The 22,674-nt window shown below is 42.2% G+C and overlaps 1 protein-coding gene across 1 annotated transcript in view; it reads left to right on the forward strand.

Moving 5' to 3' along the window:
- The window catches only part of WDFY2 (WD repeat and FYVE domain containing 2), a 65,508-nt gene that overhangs the window by 34,781 nt on the left and 8,053 nt on the right, over positions 1–22,674 (forward strand). Inside the window, exons 3-8 of the mRNA XM_042014327.1 lie at positions 2,137–2,210; positions 8,999–9,053; positions 15,515–15,665; positions 17,951–18,063; positions 18,975–19,101; positions 20,978–21,083. Of these exons, the coding sequence (XP_041870261.1) occupies positions 2,137–2,210; positions 8,999–9,053; positions 15,515–15,665; positions 17,951–18,063; positions 18,975–19,101; positions 20,978–21,083 (626 nt within the window). The remainder of the gene's footprint in view (positions 1–2,136; positions 2,211–8,998; positions 9,054–15,514; positions 15,666–17,950; positions 18,064–18,974; positions 19,102–20,977; positions 21,084–22,674) is intronic.

The raw sequence follows: 22,674 nt of genomic DNA on the forward strand, positions 1-22,674 counted from the left end.
TTTTTAAAAGGGTCTTAAATATCTTAGAATCTTAAGGTTTCAGGTTTTTGTTTTATTTTTCCTTTTTTTTTTTTTCTTCCCCTCTTTTTAATGAGCCTAAGTGCTTAAGTACCTGAATATTGTTTTAATTTTACCAGAGTAAGCTGCTACAGTGTTGTTACAACTGGCACCACTGACTACATCAGTGTAGCTGGTATGGACATAGTTTTAGTGCTGACATAATGATTTTTCTAAGTGCACATGTTACTGAAGAGTTCCCTTGGGAAAATGATTATAGCACAATAAGTATCTTTACACTGCTATGATTGTGTACACACAGGTCTGGAATTCAGAAGTTACTTCTTTTGTATTTTTCTGATATTGACACAATATCAGATTGTGTCAAGCAATTGCTTGCATCATTTGCTTCAGGAGTGTTTGGGAAAAGCATACTTCAAATAGTTAATTTAACTGAGACTTTTTCTCTGTGAGCTGCTCATTGCCTTCAGAGATACTGGTAGCTCTTTCAATGTATGCACAGTGTCCAGCATTTAAAAGCTGCTGTGTAGAATATGCCTGTTCTGGCATTAAGTGCCTTTAAAATTCTTTGATGTTTATTCTGCTTAGAACTGGGGGGGAGGTTCTGTCCATTTGTTTCTACAGCTCTTATTCTGCTGCAGGCATAGAAGTCTCAATATAATAGTAATGCACCACCTTTGAAAGGGATGATTCCAGTTTGCCTTTTCTAAGGGAAAGGTACAGGAAGGAGCAATTTTGTCACTGTTACTAGGCCTGATTTAATTGTTTCCTTTCTGTCAGTTTCCTTGAACAGAAGCCTTTTCTTTATTTCAATTCAGTCAACCCTGCCAGGAAAGAAATAAACTGAGGTGCCTGCCTCGATGTGGATCTGATGGGCTTTCTGTTTATGGTTACTTGTCCTTCAGGAAACATTTCAGGAGGGAGTCAGTACTGAAGGTGGAACAAGTTTTATTAAACAGTCAATATTGACTCTTCTCTTCTTCTTCATATACCTTTGCTGCCAACTAAACTATCAAGGAAGATTTGCTAAGGTATGGGCTGTTTAGTCCTAAGTGAGACATTACTCAAATTGAGAATGTACTGGATTACAGTACTGCAAAAGAGAGGACTCCAAGCTTGTTAGTAACACAAACGTGTGACCAATCACAAAGGAGAGTAGAAACCAAGAGGGGGGAAAAAGCTGAACTAAAAGTGTATCTGACTGTACTCTATATTTATCATAAGAATATGGTTTATAAAGCACTCTTACTGTTATCCTAGCTGCAGTTGGCAATTGATCCTGAAAAATAATTCTTGAAGGTTTCTGTTGGGACAGCAGGATTCCCAGCTGCATGCTGCTGTGTTGGGCAGTAAAAACAATTCCTGCTTTCTGAATGTAATTTCACAATTTTTCAATTAAACCAAGCATAGCTCTTGAATTCTTGCAAGGAAATCTGGTTTTAGCCTTGATACAAACCCTGCCAGATCCTTGAGGGAGCATACTGTGACCGTCTTGTGTGCAATTTAAGGATAAATCCTGATGTTTATTAGAGTAATGTCAATGTAATCAAGCAATGGGTAGTTTTAGATACAAAGTTTTATTTCAGTCATAGTATGTGATACTGTCATAGTGCTGCCTGTGATGAAATTGGAGTAGGGAGCAGTTAAACTCAGTCCTTAATATTAGCTGATATGTTGATTCCTACTGGGGAATTTTCTTACTGTAGGTACAGGATGCAAGCCTCTGACATAATGTAGTGTTTTATTTTATTGTCAGCACAGTTCAGGCAAATGTAAAAAAACTAAATTATTCAGCTAAGTAATCTCTGACTTACACTGAAATGTCAGGTGCCTCATATCAAAGCAGCACTATTGCTCTTATATGAAAAGTCTGTTTATATGTAACTAGTAAGAAACATAATGAAGGAACTGGAGGAAGAAATATCTATTGTTCCATGTCCTAATAGGATAGGGTTGAATGAATTGCAAGAACAGTTTTATTTTAATTCTTGTCTATTGGAAAGCTCAAAATGCTGCACAGCATCACAAAGCATGTTAGCTAGTTTTAGGCTTTCCAGAACTTCAAGAAAACGAGAATCGCAGTTTTGTTAACTTCATCAACATGTTCATTTTTTTCAGCTCCATGTTCATGCATGTCTTTTAACCCGGAAACCAGAAGGCTGTCCATAGGTCTAGACAATGGTACAATCTCAGTAAGTACATCCAAAGATTTCTAGTTGAAATGGTTCCTTTTTGAGAAGTATGTGTGTGATGATGTGTTGAGAATATTTTTGCTAGTGTTTGGGAGACAGACTTTTTAATGCTAGTGGAACTGAATCTGTAGTGTAGAAAATGTTAGATGATTAAAAATTTTATTCCAGCTGCCACAAAGAGATTGAGTGGGGTTTACAGTATTTATTAGGCAAGTCAACAAACTGTCTTAATTTGCATATTTCTTAAAAAATAACACAGAGAAACAGCTGTTGTTTTATTAAATTTAAGTGACTTGTTAATTACATGATACCAAAGTTTTCTGAAAGCAGCAATTAAGAGGAGGAAAAATCATCTTCTTAGAGGCAGAAGGTGGATTTCTGCTCCATATCTATCTGCTTTTCCACACTTCAGAGTTCACATTTTGTTTTCCCCTCCCTTCAGAGGAGTTGCTTCTAATTGGCAGTGAAGTTGCTGAGAGATTTGGTTCATTAACATCTGAGGTAGATGTGTGGAAAGGAAGTAGGATATTAAAAGAAGAGTGTGTCTGTTAGATCTGTGACAGAGGGTAGCAGATGACCTTATTAATTGGATTTTTCTTGGGGGGTGATGAATAAAAAGCTGTATCACTTTGGAAGAGTGGAAGAGTCATGTGTCAGAGGTATTTTTCACCTATGCTTCATCAATAGATTCCTCTTCCAGTTAAAGATCATTTTACCTCACTTCAAATTTTGCTGCTGTTGTCTCTGCCTTATGGGCCTTATAACTGAATGAGTGTTTTCAGGCTGGCATAAGGGCAGCTGTCTGCACTAAAGCCAGTATGGTGTTTGGGAAAGGGGGTGTGACCCTTTTAGCTGTTGCCTGTAAGCTCCATTAAAGATGTGAAGATTTTGACCTATAAAGCTATTAATGGCTAGTAGCAGAGATTTTTTTTGTGTGCCTGTAGGAGATTTTTCCTTTTGTATCTACGAGATGGGACAGATTCCAGAGAATTCTCTGCACCTCTGAAATTCTCTCCTTCCCACTCTCTGAAGTAGCTGAAATTTGCTGGTCCTACTAGGCACTTTTGTTTTCACTGTTTTCACTGGGCCTTTGAGGAATGTGAAGGCAACTGTAAATAAGGTATTTAAATACTCTGGCATGATGGGAGATGTGTCTTTGTCTTGGGGGCATTTTATTTTGAAGAGTCAGAGGATGCTTCAGAGTAAATGGGGTCAAATGTTTTCCATTCTGAAGCTAAAAAGGTAAATGAGATATGCAGGTGATAAATCTACATATGACTTCGGGTATTTATAGGTATATATTGCCACTTCTAAGGCAGATTCTATTTGTTGCTAAGCTGGGTTTTTCGTTTCCCAGTCTTCTGGATACAAGTATATAGTAAGGGGGAAGTGCTTGTCTGTGTTACTTGATTTAGTCCTCTGTAGCTGCAAGCATTTGTGTGGTGGAGGGAAATGCACGCCACAAACTTGTACGAAGGATGACATGTTTTTGTCTGTAGCAAACCTAATACTTACTTGTAAGAGAAGCCACTACTGTAATGTGCTGCAAGAAGCGGTGGAAGTGGGAATGGAAGAGCAACAGGAGCCCCATTTTCAAATCCCAGCAATACTGGGGTGTAGAGAACATCCCCAAGTACTTGAACGTGAGTTACAACCACCCTCTAGAGGACAGGATAAAATTTCTTTCCTGGACCCAGCTATGATGATTAGTTTAGCACAGGAATACATAAGCAGGGCACATTGGCCACAAAATAACAGAATTTAATCAGCAAGGTGACCTTAGTACCCTTATTTTAATTTCCTCAAAGGGAAAGTACAGGCAATTTGCTTGAGCAGCTTGAAATATTTGGGAATTAGTCAGCTGCTCCACATTAGCACTTCTGTAATGCCCAGCACACTTGTGTATGCTGGGTGCAGGGCTAAAAAAAACCCAAACAAAAAACCAACCAAACCAATAAAACCCTGAAAATTATTCTGCACCTTCACTTCGGGTAAAAAGAAAGGATTCCTGCTAAGGGCTGTGAGCTGATAGTCATGATTTTTTTTTGCAGTGCAAGGAAGTACTTTCAGGTGTAAATGGAGATAAGAAAATGCCTTTTTTAATTCTATGTGAATTTTTTTTAAGTTGTTTGGATTTTGGTTATAAGTGTGGCACCTCAGGAATGTGTATGCTGCATTATGAGAAGGATGGGCAGCAACACTCCTGGCACAGAAAGAAGTTCCAGCAAAGCCACCTGAGGTGAGCTTGTATGGCCACCTCTCTTTGTGAAACAAGGCGATAACTTTTGCTTCTACAGAGAGGAAGAGATTGTTTTTAACCTTTTGTCACTTCTCAACATGAGGGCTGCACAAACATCTGTGCAGCACCATTATCTTGGATAAGCATCTTGCTTGAAGAGTGGTGGCACCTAATGTAAAAAAAAAGTTTGTGATCTGCTTTTTTTACACTTTGCAGACCTTTTTTTGAAAAGAGATGGCATCCTAGGGACTGCTTGAGGTCCCTTTTGGAAGCCAGAAGACCTTATCCTGGACATTAATTCCTTGCTCTGAAGTGGAGAAAAATGCTCTGGGTGCAAGACTCTCAAGATACTACAGGAAGCAGAAGAAAGGTCTTCCACTTGCAATAAACAGGAGACATCCACTGCCAAGATGAGTCTCCACCTCATTTCGCCATGTGAAAACTCATTGCCTAGATAAAGTTAATCATTAGGTTCTGCAGCCAGTAGAGGAGAGATGCCTTTGGATGTGCCCATGTTACTTTTCCTAGAAACCGTTATGAAATGGCATAAATTTCTCTCTTCATTTCTGGGGAGATTGAAATGAGCAATTTAGTTTTTAGGTAGCTGAAGTTGAATTAAATTGATCTTTTTTTTGCTGACCATGCCTATGTCTGTATGAAGCTGTTACATTAAGCAGAGCCATGAGGACAACAGGGCCCCAGAATAACCCCTTCAGAATTCTCCCTTGGGGATGGTACTTACTAAGATAAATTCATCTTCCACCTCATCTGATCTTAGTGCTGTCTACAGGTTTGACCATAAACAGTACTTTGAATTCCTGGGACTGAGACAGGGTCTATCTGCTGATGTACAACCTTCCCTTCTGCTGTTATGGGGAGTTTAGTATTTTTTCCCCTCAAGAAATGAAATGAAATTATATAATAAATAAAGTGAAAATGCTGTCATTATTTATGACATTTTTTTCCCCCTGACAGATATAGATGTAATGTCTGACAGAAGATTTAAGAGTTTTCATTCTCTTCCATTTCTGAAGCATGTTTGTAGTTCTCTGGAAGACCTGAGAGCGCAGTCGGTCACTTGTGTTAACAGGATAAAGTCAAGCCTATAAGGAGATTTGTAGTGTGTTGTTAAAATGGCATCATCTATCAAAGAACAGACTGTAAATTCCGCGGGGTGGGAACTAGGCTGTGAATGGGTAATGCGTAACTAATACATAAAAATTATTAACTCAGAAATTGATTCAGTTGCTTAAGGAGAGTTCTCCATTTTGTGATACAGCCATTGACATATACCTGAAGCTCTGGGAAGGCATGGATCTTCCTTAGTTCCTGGACCGTGTCACCCAGACCCATGGCCAAGGATTCTGAATTATTTGAACAAGATGCTGATACTATTTCTAGGATGAGGTTTTAGAGAAGTCTTTTGCTCAAGAGAAGTTCCAGGTGGGTGTATGTGTTTCAGTGTGAGGGAGGTGTGCTACACAAAGAAATAGTTGCAAGTCTTTGTACGTCAGTGGACATCTAGATTTTGACAGTCTTCAAGAATTCTCCTTTGTGCCTTGTGAAGACTTTCATGGTACCAAGTCACTGTTGTAATAATAAGCTTACCTGAAATAGGCAAGACTGAGCATTAACATTTTAAGTATGATAAAAAAGGTAGTAAAGTAGCTCCAAAACCTCTGAAGGATAAAGAATGATCTTGCCAGAAGAGTTGTTTTTAATCCCTACAAGGAGGCTGTTTGGTTTTGTCATCTTGAGTGCTCTGATATGTCCCAGTCCTTCCTGTGCAAAAGGGCTCAGAGAGGACTCAGAAATCTTCCTCTGTTCTGTTAACAAGCACTGACTGAGCTGTGTAGGTGACCCCAGCTTTTCCAGCTCATTAAGGAGAGCAAGAAACTGCCTAATGTGAATCGAGTGTCAGCAGCTCTGAGAGGAGCAAAACATCTACGTAGGCAAGGACAAAAAGCCAGCTTCTGCTGGAACAATGTTAAAGAGATGTAGTCGGTGTTTTTGTAGTGCAGATGACACAATGTATGTGCAATAGGGCATGAATTTCTTGAGCAAGGTGCCCTGTGCTAACATACCTGTCTAGTGACGCAACTAACGCATTCGGCCTGAAGAGGGAGAGGGCAATAAGTGCAATGGAAGAACATCTGAGAGTGTAAAGGGGAGCGGGGAGACCTGCAGAAAGATTAGAAAATGCATCACAAATTATCAGCTACTTTCAAAGAAGAAAATTATATGCAAGAAGTCTTCAGGAAGAAAATTATATCCAATATCCAGGTTATCTGAAACTGTGTTTATCTTGTAATATATTTGTTTTTATTTTGGATGGAGCAGAGTATTGATAGTACGTAGCTGTGGTTTGTATTAAAGCATACAGTGGTAATCAATATTTGGATACATCTTACAAACTGCACGTTTGATTTATTGTATTATAATGGAGAGATTCAAAAGCCTTTTCAGTCTTCCACTGAAACTGTGGGACTCTTTGGGTCTCAGAACAGAATGACCGCATGAAATTTGTTAAGAGAAAAATGCAAATAGAAGTGAGAATGCAATCCTCTCTCTACATCCCACCTGAAGTCAGCAGCATCTGTGTGCCACTGCAGTCAAAGACAAGGACAGCCAAATTGGTGGGAAAGGCAGACGTATCTTCCCATCATGTGTTGCAGCAATTAAAGCAATTTCTCTTTGGGTAACAACAGCAGAAAGCATTCTAGCAAAGGGTCCTGCTTCAATAGACTTTGTAGTAAAGCATTTCATGTGGTGATTTAGTATTCTTCAGACAGTGGTTGATGAAAACAGGTTCCCCTCTAGGTAGCTGGAAAGCTATAGCAGATTTTTAACTTTCTGTGGTTTGTAGAGTTAAGGTGACCCTGATATAGAAATCCAGCTGACTTAACTTATTTCTTACTGCTGTTTAAGTAACACCCCCACTGTAGTCCTTAGCTGCCAGGGAAACCTAATGGGAGGTGGTGCAGATTAAGGAAAGGAAGATGAAGTAGAGCAATTTAAGAGAACATATTTATTACAAATTTATGAACAGAAACCTAGAGAGAGCAGAATACATAGCTGCCTCACAGTTGTTTTTCTGGAAGCTGGGATATGTAGATGTTCCACAGATGAGTACTGTAACCTCTCCACAAGCAGAAGATATGATGTGTATGGGTAATTATGGTGCTGAAGGCCAGGCAGATTACCTGCAGTGACCCAGCAGAAAATGCAGGGTGACTTCTTTTTTAATTGTGGTTTGGAAACTGGGGGGAAATACTGGCTTGTTGGGGGTTAGAATGTCTTTTGCTCTTTTGCATTAAACATTGGTTTGCCTTAAACATAGTCTGTAGGCCCCTGAAGTCCAGTCTTCTCCAGTGCTTTTGGCATGTGCGCAAGAACATTTCACAATTGTATGTTTATCAAATTCGCTTATCTTGCATTTGTAATGTTTATTTTAGTTTTCCATCCTATTTCAGGTTAAATGAGTTAGGTTTTACTTCTTCTGTCCTCTAGGCAGATTAGCACAGGGAGTTTCTGTGTAGTTTGCTATAAATTATTAATATGATGTGTTTTTACACTCCTTCATTTTTTACTTTGTGTTTCTCTGAGTATGTGATGTATGCACATAGATACCTGACAGCTCTGTGAAAGCTAATTCATGTGATGCAGCCGCAGAGCCTAACCTTTGCTTGGGTGTTTCCTCCAGAGAGATGTTGCAGGAGTTTGCTTGTGGCCATTCTGATTCCCCAGTTTTGAGCAACTCTCCTCTTCAAAACAATATGCAGGAACACCTGGGTGGTCAGTCAGTTTAACCACCTGGGATTTTTCCAGGAACTGAGGCTGCCATGCAGACCCTTAGCTGCCATTCTCATCATTTCGTCATGCAAAAGCCATACTGGAAATTGAACAGCAGCACGAAGGCAGCAGAGCCTGTCCCATAGGTGTGCTCTTGCCTGGACACAGAAAGTTTGGGTTTCTGTTTGCCTGAAGCACTGAGAGGCTGTTTAACAGAAACCTGAAATGCATTCCATTCCCATCACGTATTTTTGGTACCTAGCCTGGACTGAGTAACTGGGAGGGTCTCGTACATATTTATATTGAGTTTTCTGAGTGTTCAGGTTGGGGTGTAGTGTATGCACACACACGGATACGTGTGTATACACAAATGTACACGTGTGCACACATAGCTGTGCACACATGTGGGTTTCTGCCCAGGCAGTCCTGAGCAGCAGGTGTTTGCCAGGTCTCAGGTTCCTCATTTTGTGGCACCTCAGCTCACAGCTAGTCATTTCTGTCAGCTTTTTTGACTTCTTTTTTAATGGTTCCTCTTATATCCATTCCATTCAGAAGTACTCATAATATTGTTTCTTAGGCAGCTTTAAAAAGTGAAAAAATTTAGGTTTTTAGGTACTCAAAGTTATTAAAAGTATAGATAGGGCTGTGATTGTGAAGAAGGGAGAGCTTACCTAGGTAAAGTATTCAAATGTAAACAGTCTCAAACTCTTTACATCTCTAAGCCATGTTTCTTTTGATTTTTCTTTCCCTCCCTCAGGAATTCATTTTATCAGAAGATTACAACAAGATGACACTAGTGAAAAGTTACCAGGGTAAGAACCACGATATGTGTTAATTGGCTTGTATTGGCATTAATTTTTGTTAATATTCTCTTAAGGAGTGTGAGTGGAAAAGTTTCCCTTGCAATGATAGACTTTTTTTTTTTAACTAATATAAATGCTGGTTTATCAATAGATCTATAATGTGCTTTGTTTTAAAAGAGCTGTTTCATGTTCTGTTTCTCCTTTTAATTGTTCCTTTGGAATACCACAGTAGACAGCAATCTGTCCACATTCGGGGAATAGGAGTTTTAGTTTTCAGTCTTCAGTAATCCAGTGTATCTACTGAAACAACTTAGGAAACTAACCCATCTTTTAAGGCTGAAACTTTTGGGGTTAGTTTGGTTATATTTCAGTAACTGTCGGTTCCAATAACCACAAGATTGTCAGTGAATATCTCCCCTAGGAAAAGGTCAAGAAATGCTAGCCCATACCTTTTCTAATTAGAGTCTGGGCATCACTAATGTGATGTTTTCAGAAACCTAGCTATTTATCCTTTTCAGACCTCTAAAGGACACTGTTTTGGACAGGTATTCTTATAAAAGTAACAAATACATGTGACAATTTATTGTTATAGGGGCTTTTTTGCTGTTAGACTAAGAGGTGGTATGATATTATATAGTATCATATTATATACTAAGCATTATGTTTCTGTACAGAAGCCTCTGACATGTTAGCTTGAGATTTCTCACATACATTTTAAAATATGTACTTATATATATATATTGAGTTTTATACCTTGAAAGATTGAGAGGGTAATTTAAATCTCTAAATGGAGGCTCTGGAGATCACTTTGTAACATTTAAATTTTAAGGTATGAAGAGAATCTTCATTTTTGCAGAGCATGGCTAACGTGAGTGTTTCACTTCAGCTGTTTCATGAATGTCTGGTGTGTTGTAAAATTAAGCTAGAATGCCTGCATTTTTTCTTAGCTTGTAAAAATGGAATAAAAAATATCCAATGATGATAATATATATATATATCTGAATCTTAAATAAGATTGCTGAAGTCTGACTGTACAGGTGTTAAGTATCCAAATTTGTGATTGTTCTGCAGTCACCAAAGTTTAATGCAGCCAAGTTTCATATTTAAATATTGTGGCACTAAAGAGGGTGAGCTGAGGTCTTTTCTTCTGTATATGCAGAACAACATATGCATGAGAACAACTTTCTTGATGAGTTCTTCAGGGAAAATGCTGAAAATTTTGGAAGAGTGGAATGGATTTCTTGGCAGTATTTCAGAAAAGCCAGTTGACTGTGACAGCCCACTGAAGGTCTGGGGAAAAACTCTCATAAAATTAAAAAAGAAAAGAAAAAAAGGAAAATGAAAGCTGTTCTCATGGCCTGCAATGTGCCAGATGTGCTGCAAACATTAGAGGAGGCCTTAGGATAGGAAGATGCCATGGAGAACCTCCATGGGTTGTCCTGGGGGGAAACCCAAGAGCTCAGATTCCCCAAATATTAGAGAGCAAAGGATTCTAATGAGTGTTCACTAACATCAATGGAGAGGTGGTGCAACTGACCACACTCCTAACTAGTCACCTTCTTCCTAGACTACCTGTCTCACCATGGGAACGTTTTTCATAGGATCATAGAATGTATTGTGTTGAAAGGGTCCGTGAAGATCATTAACTTCCAACCTCCCTGCCCTGGGCAGGGACACCTTCCACTAGACCGGGTTTTCAAAGCCCCATCCAACCTGGCCTTGAACACTTCCAGAAATGGGGCATCCACAGCTTCTCTGGACAGCTTGTGCCAGTGTCTCACTGCACACACCTGCACAGTTGCAGTGAACAGTTTTCTGACAGTGCAAGGCTGGAAAAAGAAAAAAAGAAAACCAAAGAGATTTCCCACTGTTTTCAGGGCACCAATGACCTGGGGCTGCCTGCTGCTCCACAGCACAGTGCCTCCCACCACCCCCTCCAAAGAGACATCCTCCTGGATTCTCCATTCTTCACACCAGGTGTTGGTGAAGGAATGTAGCACCCCCTCTGCCTGGTGCCTGGGCTTGGCTGGACCCATGCTGGAGGTCTGGAGTGCTGGGGAAACATTGCAAAAGTGACGTGCTCTGGGAGCTGCTGTCAGTCACAGGGTCCTGTGGTTCCATCAGTCCACACAGTGTTAGGCACTTTCATGCTCCTCTTGCTACATTTGCTTCCAAGCAGAGCACTGGATCTGGGCTTAGTGGTGGCCTCACAGGGTCCGAAGTCCAACTGGGACACAGCAAGGAAGAAAGAGCTGTGCTTTCACCATGTTTTCTGGGAGAATATGCAGGGAAGGGCATTGTAGTCTCTTGGCTAGGTATATCATAATCCAACAGAGATGAATCTTCCTCGGATGGTCCAGTAGGACTCCCTCCACAGTCTCATCCCTGCAGTGCACCTTCCTCACAGTGGCCATACTGAGTTTTGGGGTTGGCATAAGGATCTTGGTAAAACCCTGGGCAAGGAAAAATATAATAATAATAATAATATATGTAATTATATAATATAATTATATTATATAATATAAAAATATAATTTAAAAGGAAGAGGTGGGTTTGTTGGGTATGGTGGCCTTCTAGCGGTTCATTTGTTAAAAGTCTTGCTTTTAAAAGGTTGTGCTTAAAGTTTTCAAGTAAGACCTTTATGTTCTTCTAAAGTATTTTAGGGGAAGTAAATAATTTTATTTAGCCTACTAAGGGGCTTTAGCTGAGTCATGCTGGCTGGTTTTGTGTGTGCTAGCTTCATAAATGGTCAGCAGTGCTCTTGCCCACTGGTGGGCTATTGATCATTTCCCACAACAAGGTATTACAAATAGCTGAGGCTGCTGTAGTGATTAAAGAACATTAATTGTGCCTTGAAAGGCCATGAATATGTTGGTCAAATGATCTTCTGAGGACAGAGAATGACAGCACGTGGATAGGCTGTGCTGTGGTCTTGGTAGGGGTGTGCTGCCAGGTCTGGTGGTGTATGGACCCTGGCATTGGCAGTGTACATGGCTGGAGGTGCTCTGTGGAGGTTTTGCTGCAACACTGTGTCTGGAGTTGTGGAATCTTATTTCTTGAAAGGGATCTGAAAACAGAGATGGGGGATGTGACACAGGATTAGTCAGGACTCTGGGGTGGGTCTTGTGGCATTGGCCTCCTGTGGGCACTGACTCATTCCCTTGCATAAGGAGGAGTAGTGCAACATTTGGACAGTGCCATTTGGGACGCTCTGGGTAATTAATTTTCATATCACCATCCCCTCTTCTTCAGTCTTACCACCAGCTGATGGTGTAGACAACCTCTGCTCTCTCCCTGGGCAGTTCCTCCCACATTCCTGCAAGAAACCCTCCCCTCCCCTCAGCAGCCTTGGCTTTCAGCCCCCTGCAGCCCAGTCCAGCCATATGGCTGTTGCTGCTTCCCATTCTGCATGGCCTTCTCCACACCCTGCTTCTTGTACCTGGACCATCTTGCTGTGCTCCCTCGGGATGAGATAACAGCTCCTGGTTTTGAGTTTTGTTTTATTTATTTATTTATTTATTTGACACATGCTTTTTCTGCCTAGCCAGATTTGTAGACCTGCTTCTGCCCCATGCTTTGTGCAGCCTGCCTTTTTCAAGGGTGTCAACCTGGCCCACTGCTTTCAGGCCAGCTCACGTCATGCCCTTACTTCTGCTTTCCCTTAGGCACAGCCTCTTCACTTGTGCTTTTCTTGCTCATGCTAAGCTTTTTTTTCTTCCTGGCAATTTCTACCTCTGTTTTGGTGTTTGCTGATACTTTTTACTGTTGTGACCCCTCAGCACAGCTTCTTGCCCAGCACTGTGTGGCCGTGCACTGGCCGTGCTTCTTGGATCTTTGCCTTTACACACAGGACTGACCCTCCATTTCCTGTGTTAACATCTTGCCGTGCACCTCCTGGCTGCAGCTTCTTTTCTCTGGGCACAGCCTTTCCATCCTCTCTCCAGCCTGCTCTTTGCACAGTGCTCGTTGCTGCTTTCCCATAGAGCAGAGCAGCCACCCTGCTCCCTCCCATCCTCCAGCTGCACATGGACCTGTGCCCTTCTCCTCTCTGCTGCTTCTCTCCCTTCTGTACAGCATGATCTTTCCCCACAAATGGCTCCCTTCTCATTCTGGCTTACACAGATCTGCTCTTGCCGGGTGCTTGTTGAGAGTTTTCCTGTGCTGAGACCACAATCACACTCCCTCCCCCCATCTCCATCCTGCTGCTGTTGCAAATGAGCAGCTTTGGAATTGTTTGCTCCACGTTTTTTCTGCATACAAATGGTGATCAAATCTTCAGTAGATGAAGAACCAGCTTTTTGTTTGAGGCTTCAAGATGCTGAACCTGTGTTAATCCTAAGGCCCAGACCACTTCCTTGCTCTGCTATCAGCTTCCAATCTTCTGATATTTTGCTTCTTTAAGCCTTACATGAGTCAAATTCCCTCTTAACGGCAGGTGACTTTCTATTTGCATTTGTTTTCTCTTTGCTTCTTTACTTAGATGATCTACACTGTATACTTTCACTTGTTTCAGATATTTCTGCCTCAGTGTGTGTGTGGTGGCACCAGGTAATATGTGCAGGTGGACAGCAGAGTGCTGAATTGAAAGCTCTTTTTGGGGAGAGAGGATAAGCAAAGCTGTCATGTACACCCCATCCACCTCTTGGCAAGTACCCTTTTTTAATGTCTACTCCTTACTTGCCAGAAAGAGCTGCCTCAGTATCCACAGGCACTACTTCTACCAAAATTTACAAGCCCTGTCTTTTAGAAGTTTTAGGAGGTAGAAGACAATTTAGGAAAGTTGGGTCGTGCCAGCTATCCTCAAACCAGCTGAAACCATAAGAAGCTGTCACTAGCAGCAGCATTTGTCATGTGCTGAGAAAACATTCCTGGATAGGCCTTGAGCAGTCTGATCTCAGCCAACTTTACACGTCCTGTGGAAGGGCGTGGGTGTGTCTGTGGCCTCGATGGTTCACACAAGCTCCTGGGACATGTATGTGAGCCCATGAGATGCTTGTGGCAGCAGTTGTGTCACTCTAAGTGCAGCACTCCACCAGGTAGTGGAGATGTTCCCAGAGAGACCAATGGACTGGTAAAGATAAGCATGAGCCAGCCAGGGGGTGACTGAATTTCTTCCCAGAAAGAGAGAGCAAGGGTGAAGAGGAAATGGGATCTACTTGAAAGAGCTCAAGTGACTCCTGGATGGTCCCCGTCCTTTTATCTGGAATGTAAAAGTGTGTGGAAATGACAGCCAAAATCTGAGCTCTTCTATGGGCAAGAGTGAAAGCATCTGAGCACAGTTCACACCTGACACTGTAAACTGGTTTAGCTACCAGTCACAGTTATGGCAAGTTGTGTCAGTACATCTATTGACTTTTCTGCTCAGGGAATCTCAGTCTGAAAAAGTGGATCAGGGCCGGTGTTGGCTCTTGGAAGCCTCCTCTTCTCTCCTGCAGGTAATTCCCCCTTGTAGAGTTTGAACACAGCTCTCATCTGTGCTGTACATTTGTATGGGGCAGACAGCAATTTTCCCATACTGTTCTGAGGAGTTTCTCTGCATTTCAGATGGACCTTGGGGGTGGTGTTTAAGCTTCTAAACATATTCAATCTTTTTTTTTGTGTCAGTTTTTACACAAACAAATAAAAGCAGTCTGTTTTATGTGACACATGTTGCTGGGTCTTAGAACTGTAATAAAGCAGTAGGGTGGTAGATTGAGGAGTGTGGCATTCACCATTAAGTTACAACTGGGAATAGTTCTGTATGTCTTTCCAGCCACTTGTTTTATTAGAATATCAGCTCAATCAGCACTTCATGACCAAGCCCACTGGTCATTCATACAAAAAAATGTCTGTACAAGCATGTGTTCCCTTGTTTTAATGAAAAGCTTTTGATGGCTTTATTTTGGTAACAGTAGAAATTTATTCCTTCAGCTGTTTTATTCCTCTACCACAGCTGTGATATTTTTCTTTTTTTTTAAATTTTATTCCAGTAACCTTTTAATGCTGAAACTTCCCTTTGGTGCAGCATTGTGCCTGTGCTGTAACTCATCATTCTCCTGGGGTACCGCACCCCTTATCCACCAAAACGTCACAGTGAGAGGAGCAGCAGTGTAGGCATCTTCACTGCTATCAAAACCAACAGCTCAAAAGAGGTTTAAATGGAACCCCAAGTCCATTCCACAGTGGCAGCTTTGTTAGTGATAATACAATGATGGAGGGAAGACTTGTGCTGCTGTAGAAGATAAATTACTGCAATAGGCATGGAAGGAATTAAGTCTTGCTTCCACTCTTTCTCATGCAAACGCTGAACATGCAGAGCAGGGACCTTAGAAGCTTCCATGGAAGCTGATGTCAACAGCATTATTAAACACCAGCTGCTTCTGTAGGGAAGCACAAGTGGAGGAGTTGGGTGCAGTTGGTATTTGCAATGGTTGTCTGCCCCCATGTTCTTCTCTGCAATGTGCTTACATGTCTGTCTGCTTAACTTTCAGCTCATCAAAGCAGGGTCATCATGATTCTGTTTGTTCTGGAGATGGAGTGGGTGTTGAGCACCGGACAAGACAAACACTTCACGTGGCACTGTTCAGAGAGTGGCCAGCGGCTGGGGGGGTACCGCACCAGCGCAGGCGCCTGCGGCCTGCAGTATCCTTTGCTGAGCTCTCAGTTATTTCTGCTCTTTGGCACTCAAACAGCCTTTTTCGTTTATTTGTCTAGTTGTCCTCCAAATTTTGTGCCCTGTATGGATTCAGTACTTTGTGAGAGAAACTGTTATTTAAAGCCAATTTAAAAACCTGTCAGTTCTCCTTGCTTTGTCTCCTTAATGTGTAGTGGCATATTTAGGTCTAAGCATTTTTGAGCACCACAATGGGCAATCTGCAACCTATTGTGGTCTGCTATTGTAATAAATATGGATAGGGCCTTCATTTAAACATGCAGTGCATGCTTTCTTCAGAGAATTAATGGTAGCAAAAGTAGGTTGGTGATCAGGTCAGAGTGCCTGTGTGTAAGCATGGTAAAAATTAAATTACTTTAATATAAAATAATAAGCACTTGTCCTTCACTCTGGAACTGCTCACTGTGTATTGGGAATTTGGGTTAACTAAGGAGTAAATGATCCAGAAATGGCACTCAGGTGGCTTATTCACCTAGAGCTGCCCCACCTGCCTGACAATAAAAGAAAAATTAATTCAGGTTTCTTGAAATGGAAAAGGAAATGGAAAAGGATGAGCTCTTAGGCTGAAAACAGGGGTTAGCATAAACAGACTTTTTAATGCCCTGCAGTGTATGTGGTATAGATGCATGTTCTGCTAGTTCATGAGAAGTGATACTGACCCAAAATTATTGCTTGAAGATGGACTTGCTTTATATTATCTGGTAATTCAGCCAATCTAAATGGCAGAAAGGCTGAACCTACTTTTTAATTCATTGATAAATATTTTTGAAAGCATGATGCAAGAATTTGCCCTGTGTTCCCTAAATCTCTCTAGAGAACAGCCAATTTTGACTGATTAAAATTTTTGGAGGACAATTTAATTTGGGTCATCTGACTATGATGGTGGAGGGCAGTGGAAGCAGTGGGAGGGAGAATCACTGGCAAATACTGCAAAAATATTTGGCATAACGAGGAACAGGTTCAGGTTTTTTTTGTTCTCCAGTGTCCTGTGTGCTTAAGATGAGTACTCCTTAAATAGCACTGCTCTTACAGAGTACTAAAAACAGTTACTCCTTAAACATCCAGTATGGATTCTGAATGTGGAATTAAATTGGATGAAGAGGTCAGAATCTGTCCAGTTAGGTGATTTCTGTAGGTGGTTGAATGGCCAATGAAATCACAATGGGGTAAGGAGAAATACAACCAAATCTTAAAAGCACCTTCCCCCCACTCCTTTCTTCTTCCTGTGTGGCCTCAACTTTGTGCCCGATTTGCTCTGTCTCCTGGGGGTTGCAGCTGTTTCACTGCATGTTGTCTCTGCTGATCCTTCTTCCTCAGAGGGAGGACTCCTCACACTCTTCCCCTAGTCCAGTGTGGCTTCCTTCCATGGCATGCAGCTCTTTAGGAACAGATGGCTCCAGCATGGGTACCCACAGGGTCACAAGTCCTGCCACCAAACCTGCTCCAGTGTGGGGCTCCTCCATGGGCTGCAGGTTGATACCTGATCCACTGTGGATCTTGAAGGGCTGCAGGGGGACAACCTGCCTCACCATGGTCTGCACCATGGCTGCAAGAGAATCTCAGCTCCAGCACCTGGAGCACCTTCTCCCACTCCTCCTTCACTGACCTTGGTGTCTGCATTTCTCTCACATAGTCTCACTCTTTTGCCAGGTGAAGTTGCTGGGGCATTTTTCACCCCCTTATTAATTCTGCTCTCCCAGAGGCACTGCCACTGTTACTGCTGGGCTCAGCCTATTGGGAGGTCCATTTTGGAGCCAGCTGTCATTGGCTCTGTTGGACATAGGGGAAGTTTCTGGCAGCTTCTCACAGAAGCCAGCCCATATACCCTCCACTACCAAAGCCTTGCCACACAAACCCAGTACAAGCAGAAAACTAGTAATAAATATTTCGTGTAATTTTGGGAAGGGAGGGAGTGGATACCATCCAACTCTAGCACTTAAGTTACAGAGCCTGAGGAGACAACTCGTATGTTCATGGCAAAGAGCTACTTAAATGGTGTTTCATAACAAAAGCATGAATTGCGTCCTCGGGAATAGTCTCTTTTTTCCTCACTCAGGGATACTGCATATTAGTATGCACAGGTATGAGCCTTATTGATATGAACAGGTGCCTAAAAGTACACTCTGAATACCTCCTTGAGACTGGAGCACTATTCACAAGATTGCAGTATACTCATGTTAAAAGAATTAGTGAGTCATGAAAGGAATGCAAAGCTTGTGTAAATAACATGTTTTCCTCAGCATTTATCCTTCAGATTTGATGTGGAAACCCGGCATGTGTTTGTTGGTGACCATTCTGGGCAAGTGACCATACTCAAACTAGAGCAAGAGTCCTGCAGCCTTGTTACCACATTTAAGGGACACACAGGTAAGGCCTCAGGAGGAGACCCAGGAAGGTGCTCAGGAGGGTCTTCATCTGTGCTCAGCATCATGATGATTTGACTGTCCTGTGATACACTAGGATGACTTGTGTCAGTGTATAGCATGGAAGGGACATAGACCTTAAACTGTCCCAGCAGTTCAGGGAAGCTGTATTGGTAAAAACAAGAGTGATCAGAGCTCTGAGCAGAACACATCTATTGCAGAAAATGCCACAATCAGTAGCTGCTAGTTAAAGCAGAGTGGGACTTGAACAAGTTGTGGTAGTTCTGGGAGGGAGAAAGGATGCTGCTAAAGATAAGATCTGTATTGGTAGACACTTTATCCCAAGTGGAATAGGCACAACTTGGAGGCGCTAAATGCTTGTTTCACTGCTGGGACTTGTGCCCCATCACCCTTTGAAAAGAACAACCCTGGATATGATGCTACCTTCTGACAGAAGAAATGCTGTCGTTCCTCAGCATTTTTTATTCATATCCCTCCTCTCTAACTAAATGCTAATAGCTCAAGGTAGCACAAGGTAGTTCAATCCTTGAGCTAGGATACTGAGAAGGTGCCCATAGCATTCCACACTTGCTTCTCTTTTAATCTTCTGGAAATGATGGAGATGGAAAGTTGTGTAGCTCCCACTGTGACCATTGTTCTACCATGCTTTACTGCTCAGTGGATTCATCCATGCAAGCAGCAGTGGAGCCCTCTGCCCACAGAAGATCAGGATGGGGCTTCAGTAGTTTTTCTAGACTGTTATTTTTCCAATGAAAGGTACATGGTTGCATAGTCTTTGCTAAAGAGATCTGCATTTTAATCACTCCATATTTTTTGTTGTATCTTTATATTTAGCTACATTCCAGTCTTCCACTTTCTGTAATAAAATGACTGTTGTGTGTGCTCCTGTTGCAGGTGGTGTCACTGCTCTCTGTTGGGACCCAATACAGCGAGTTTTATTCTCAGGCAGTTCTGATCATTCCATTATAATGTGGGATATTGGAGGAAGAAAAGGAACAGCCATCGAGCTGCAAGGACATAAGTATGTTCAAAGCCCTTCCTCCTGCTTTTATGGGAGAAAAGCTAAAGGCAGAAGCCACATCTGGAAACAAACAGCCCAAAGGTTACAGTCTTCACAAGCCTCAAGCTTGTATGTGTGACACCCTGTGGTCCGTATACAACAGGAATAATTTGCTTATAGTAAGTTTTTCAGTGTTGGGGCCACAGGCTGTTTTAAGAGTCTGCAGAGGGTGGTGAAGGAAAGCACAACGTCTGTAGTCCTGAATGTGTTATGCCAGAGCCTGTGCCTTTGCTGGAAAGAGGAGGCTCCTCAAATGAGAACAGCTGCAGGGAAATTCTTGGGTTTTAGGTGTCAAGGTCTTTCCTTCCCCTAGAGGGAGCATCGGGCTTGGACAATTAATCCCTTTTTCCTCCATGCTCCTTCACTACAGCCTGGATTCTAAGTGATGTGCTTTAACCTTTAACCATAGGAGCCTTCACATCTCCTCAGTGCAAAGAGGCATCGTCTTTGCAAGTACATTTGCATAGCCAGAGACGTCTTTGAAGGCGGGTAAGCCCGTGCTGGGCACTGATTATACATCAGAATGGCTCTAGAGGCCATGACTCCTCACCTTTGGCAATGCAACAAGTTAGTTTCAGAGTACTGGGACTGCATATATGTGGGACTTGCATGCCAGGCTCAGGTCTGGAGAGACAAAATCTTGTGGTGGTTTTGGGCTAACAGTTTCTTACATATTCATGCATTTCTTTTGAGTGATGTTGCACTCTGCTGAGTGATTGGGATGCCTCTGGGATTTCAGAGCACTGCAGAGCTCTAGCTGAAATTCCCAGATCACCCTCATACCCTACCAGTGGTGCCTGCTAATGCATCACTGCTTGATTTACTGCTGTGGAAATTAGTTCTATTATGAAGTTAGCCTCTGGATCTTAATCTGTGTGACAGCTGTCAGCTGGAACTGTACAACACAGTGTCCTGCGAATCCTGATGGTGCCTCTGGTGTTGGCAGGCAGGCACTGTGATGGGTGGCAGTGCTGTCCCAAACTCTCCCGTGAATGCCTTCCCTTCTGCAGGTGCAGCCATAGGCACAAATAAATGTGTTAGCATGCAAGTCCTTTTGGCAGACAAGACCAGTGGTGGTAGCAAAGGAAACCAAATGTTGTAGATGATTTCCAGTCACAGTATGATCGGTTACTGTGCCTTCACAACCTTGCTTTTTCCGTAACAATGTTGTACAGTCTTTGTTTCCCAGGTTGTAAATAGCCTGAGATGAGGCCTGACTTTCTTTCTTTTATGAAGGACTGAGCCCATCTTTGGGGGTTTAAGTTGAATTGTTTCTCCCATGTTGATTTTCATTAAAAGAGGAAACAGAAGCACCTAAACTTTCCACCTTACTGTGAGAAGGCTTAGGAACAATTTAGTGATTCCTATATTATTTTTGAAACTCTTTATGCTTGTTAGTCTCAAAAGAAAGTCTTCAGTAGTTTCTCAGTGATTCACTTCTAGATGTTGCAGAGATTTACAAAACAAAGTTGTTGCTGACATTCTGACGAGAAGATATCTTACCAGGGGCTGCATTTATGCATCCAGATGTGCCTTCAGAAGCTGCAACCCTGTTGAGGCTTCCCAGTGCAGCTGGGACCTCCTATCCCAGGAGCAGCAAAACCAGTTATCAGAACAGGTCTTTGCTTTTGTGGATGCTGCCCAGATGAGCAACACTCTCATTCTGGTCCCAGCCTGACAGCGAAGACTGATTGCATGTGATAGATGCCATGTGCCATGAGTGGGGGAGGGAAACATATGAGCAAATAAATGGTTTGTATTGCTGTATGGATATTCTGTGCTCACTTGTGCAGTAGCCACCGGTGGTTGATTGCTAACTGTCTTGTTTCTTTTTCAGTGATAAAGTTCAGTCTCTCTCCTATGCTCACCACACTCGGCAGCTCATCTCCTGTGGTGCAGATGGAGGAATCGTCGTCTGGAACATGGATGTTGAGAGGCAGGAGGTAGATGCTTAGTTCTTGTCAATTTGGTCTGAAGCAGTCCTGGGAAGAAGGGGCCTGTCTAAATTGTGCAGCTTTCAACCTAAACAAGATCATTCCAAGCTTTAAAAATGTTTCTGGACATGCTCCAGTTGTTATGCAGCAATTATGCTGTGCCTTTGATAATATGGTACAGGGGAAATCGCCTGGCAGAAAATTCGTATTAAATAGGCTGCTAAATGGCTCTTGCTCTTTACATTACTGCTCTGAAAGATACCCTGTAAGGAGGGTATTGAGATGCTCTGCTGTATTTTCCAGCATATCATGAGAAATATCAGTTCAGATGTAAATGGATGGACTGATTAATTAATTTTGGTTTTTAAAAAGTAAAACAAGAAGTCTCTTGGTCATCTCTGGAAAAACACAATTAGCATTTTTCTTCCTTGATAAGAAGCCCTTGACAAGGCCTTCAATCTCACTTGCTACTCAGTCTTGCTTCCCTCTGGTGTAACCACGTAGAAGTGGGGTAAATGATGGCTTTGCTGATCCAGACAGTAAGATTTCACCCACAGTTCCTAATTGCTTTTGTGCTTCATGGCCAACGAATGTGAGCGGGTGCAAAAACGCTCCCCCGGTCTTTGGCACTGTGGGAGCAGCCCCCACTTGGCAATTTCTGACTCAGAGAGGGGGAGCGAGCTCTGTGCTGGCTGAGTCAGGCACCAGCCCTGCTCAGCAGCCTGGCAAATCCTGGTGCCATGAGTCACGGCAAACCTCTGCCCTCTTCCTGGAAGGGGGTAGGTCAGAGCAAGGCTTTTGGCAGCATGGGCTTTCACCAGCTTTGCTGGCTCTCAGGAGTTGTGGCCTGAATGGGTTGAGTGTGTCTCCCTTGAGGAAGGAGAAATGCTAAGTGGAAAACTTGATTTTAAAAAATTACTGAAGTAGGAATAGGCAGAAACTGAGCTCCCCTTTTAATGTGATTTAGCATTTCAGTTGATTCTCTTTAACTGCTAATCCAGGGGCCAAGAATGTCACCAGCTCCTAAAGTGAAACGAAAGCAGAGTGGTTTCCTCCTTCCCAAGAGATGTTTCCTTTTTGCTGCAACTCGAACATCCAGAAATGAAAACCTTTATTTATTTGCTGCCTTCAAAAGGCTACAGTAAGGGTTAAGATTGGCTTGTCACAAAATAGGCAGCAATGCTGTGAGAAGGCTGGTTTGAAAAACAGAGGAGAAATATTATTAGCTAAATAAAGGCCAAGCAGCAGGTGCCAATGGTGCACAGCTTTCCCAGACTATGGCTATGTGGGCTTGTTCTTGTTATCAGCAGCACAATAGGGTGTTCTTGGTGCTAAACCACCCACAAAACACAAATCTTTGAGATATCAAACCTTGGGTTTGGGTCCTAGCTTACTTTTTTTGGATTTTGGCTTTCATATCTTTGCCCTTATTTAAGGATTTTCTCCATGTGATGTGTGCTCAGTACTCATTTTGTTGCTATCAGATTTTCCTACATCACTGAGATTGTGTTAGAGTCAATTAAGCCATTTTAGCTCTTGATTCTTTATTTTCAACTCAAGTTTTAAAAAGCTGTAAGAAGACATCCGAATGATGCTATAA

This window comes from Corvus kubaryi, unplaced genomic scaffold (assembly GCF_017639235.1).
Source record: "Corvus kubaryi isolate FWS band 111438036 unplaced genomic scaffold, C.kubaryi_AGA036_p1.0 split1-65, whole genome shotgun sequence".
Classification (NCBI taxonomy): domain Eukaryota; kingdom Metazoa; phylum Chordata; class Aves; order Passeriformes; family Corvidae; genus Corvus; species Corvus kubaryi.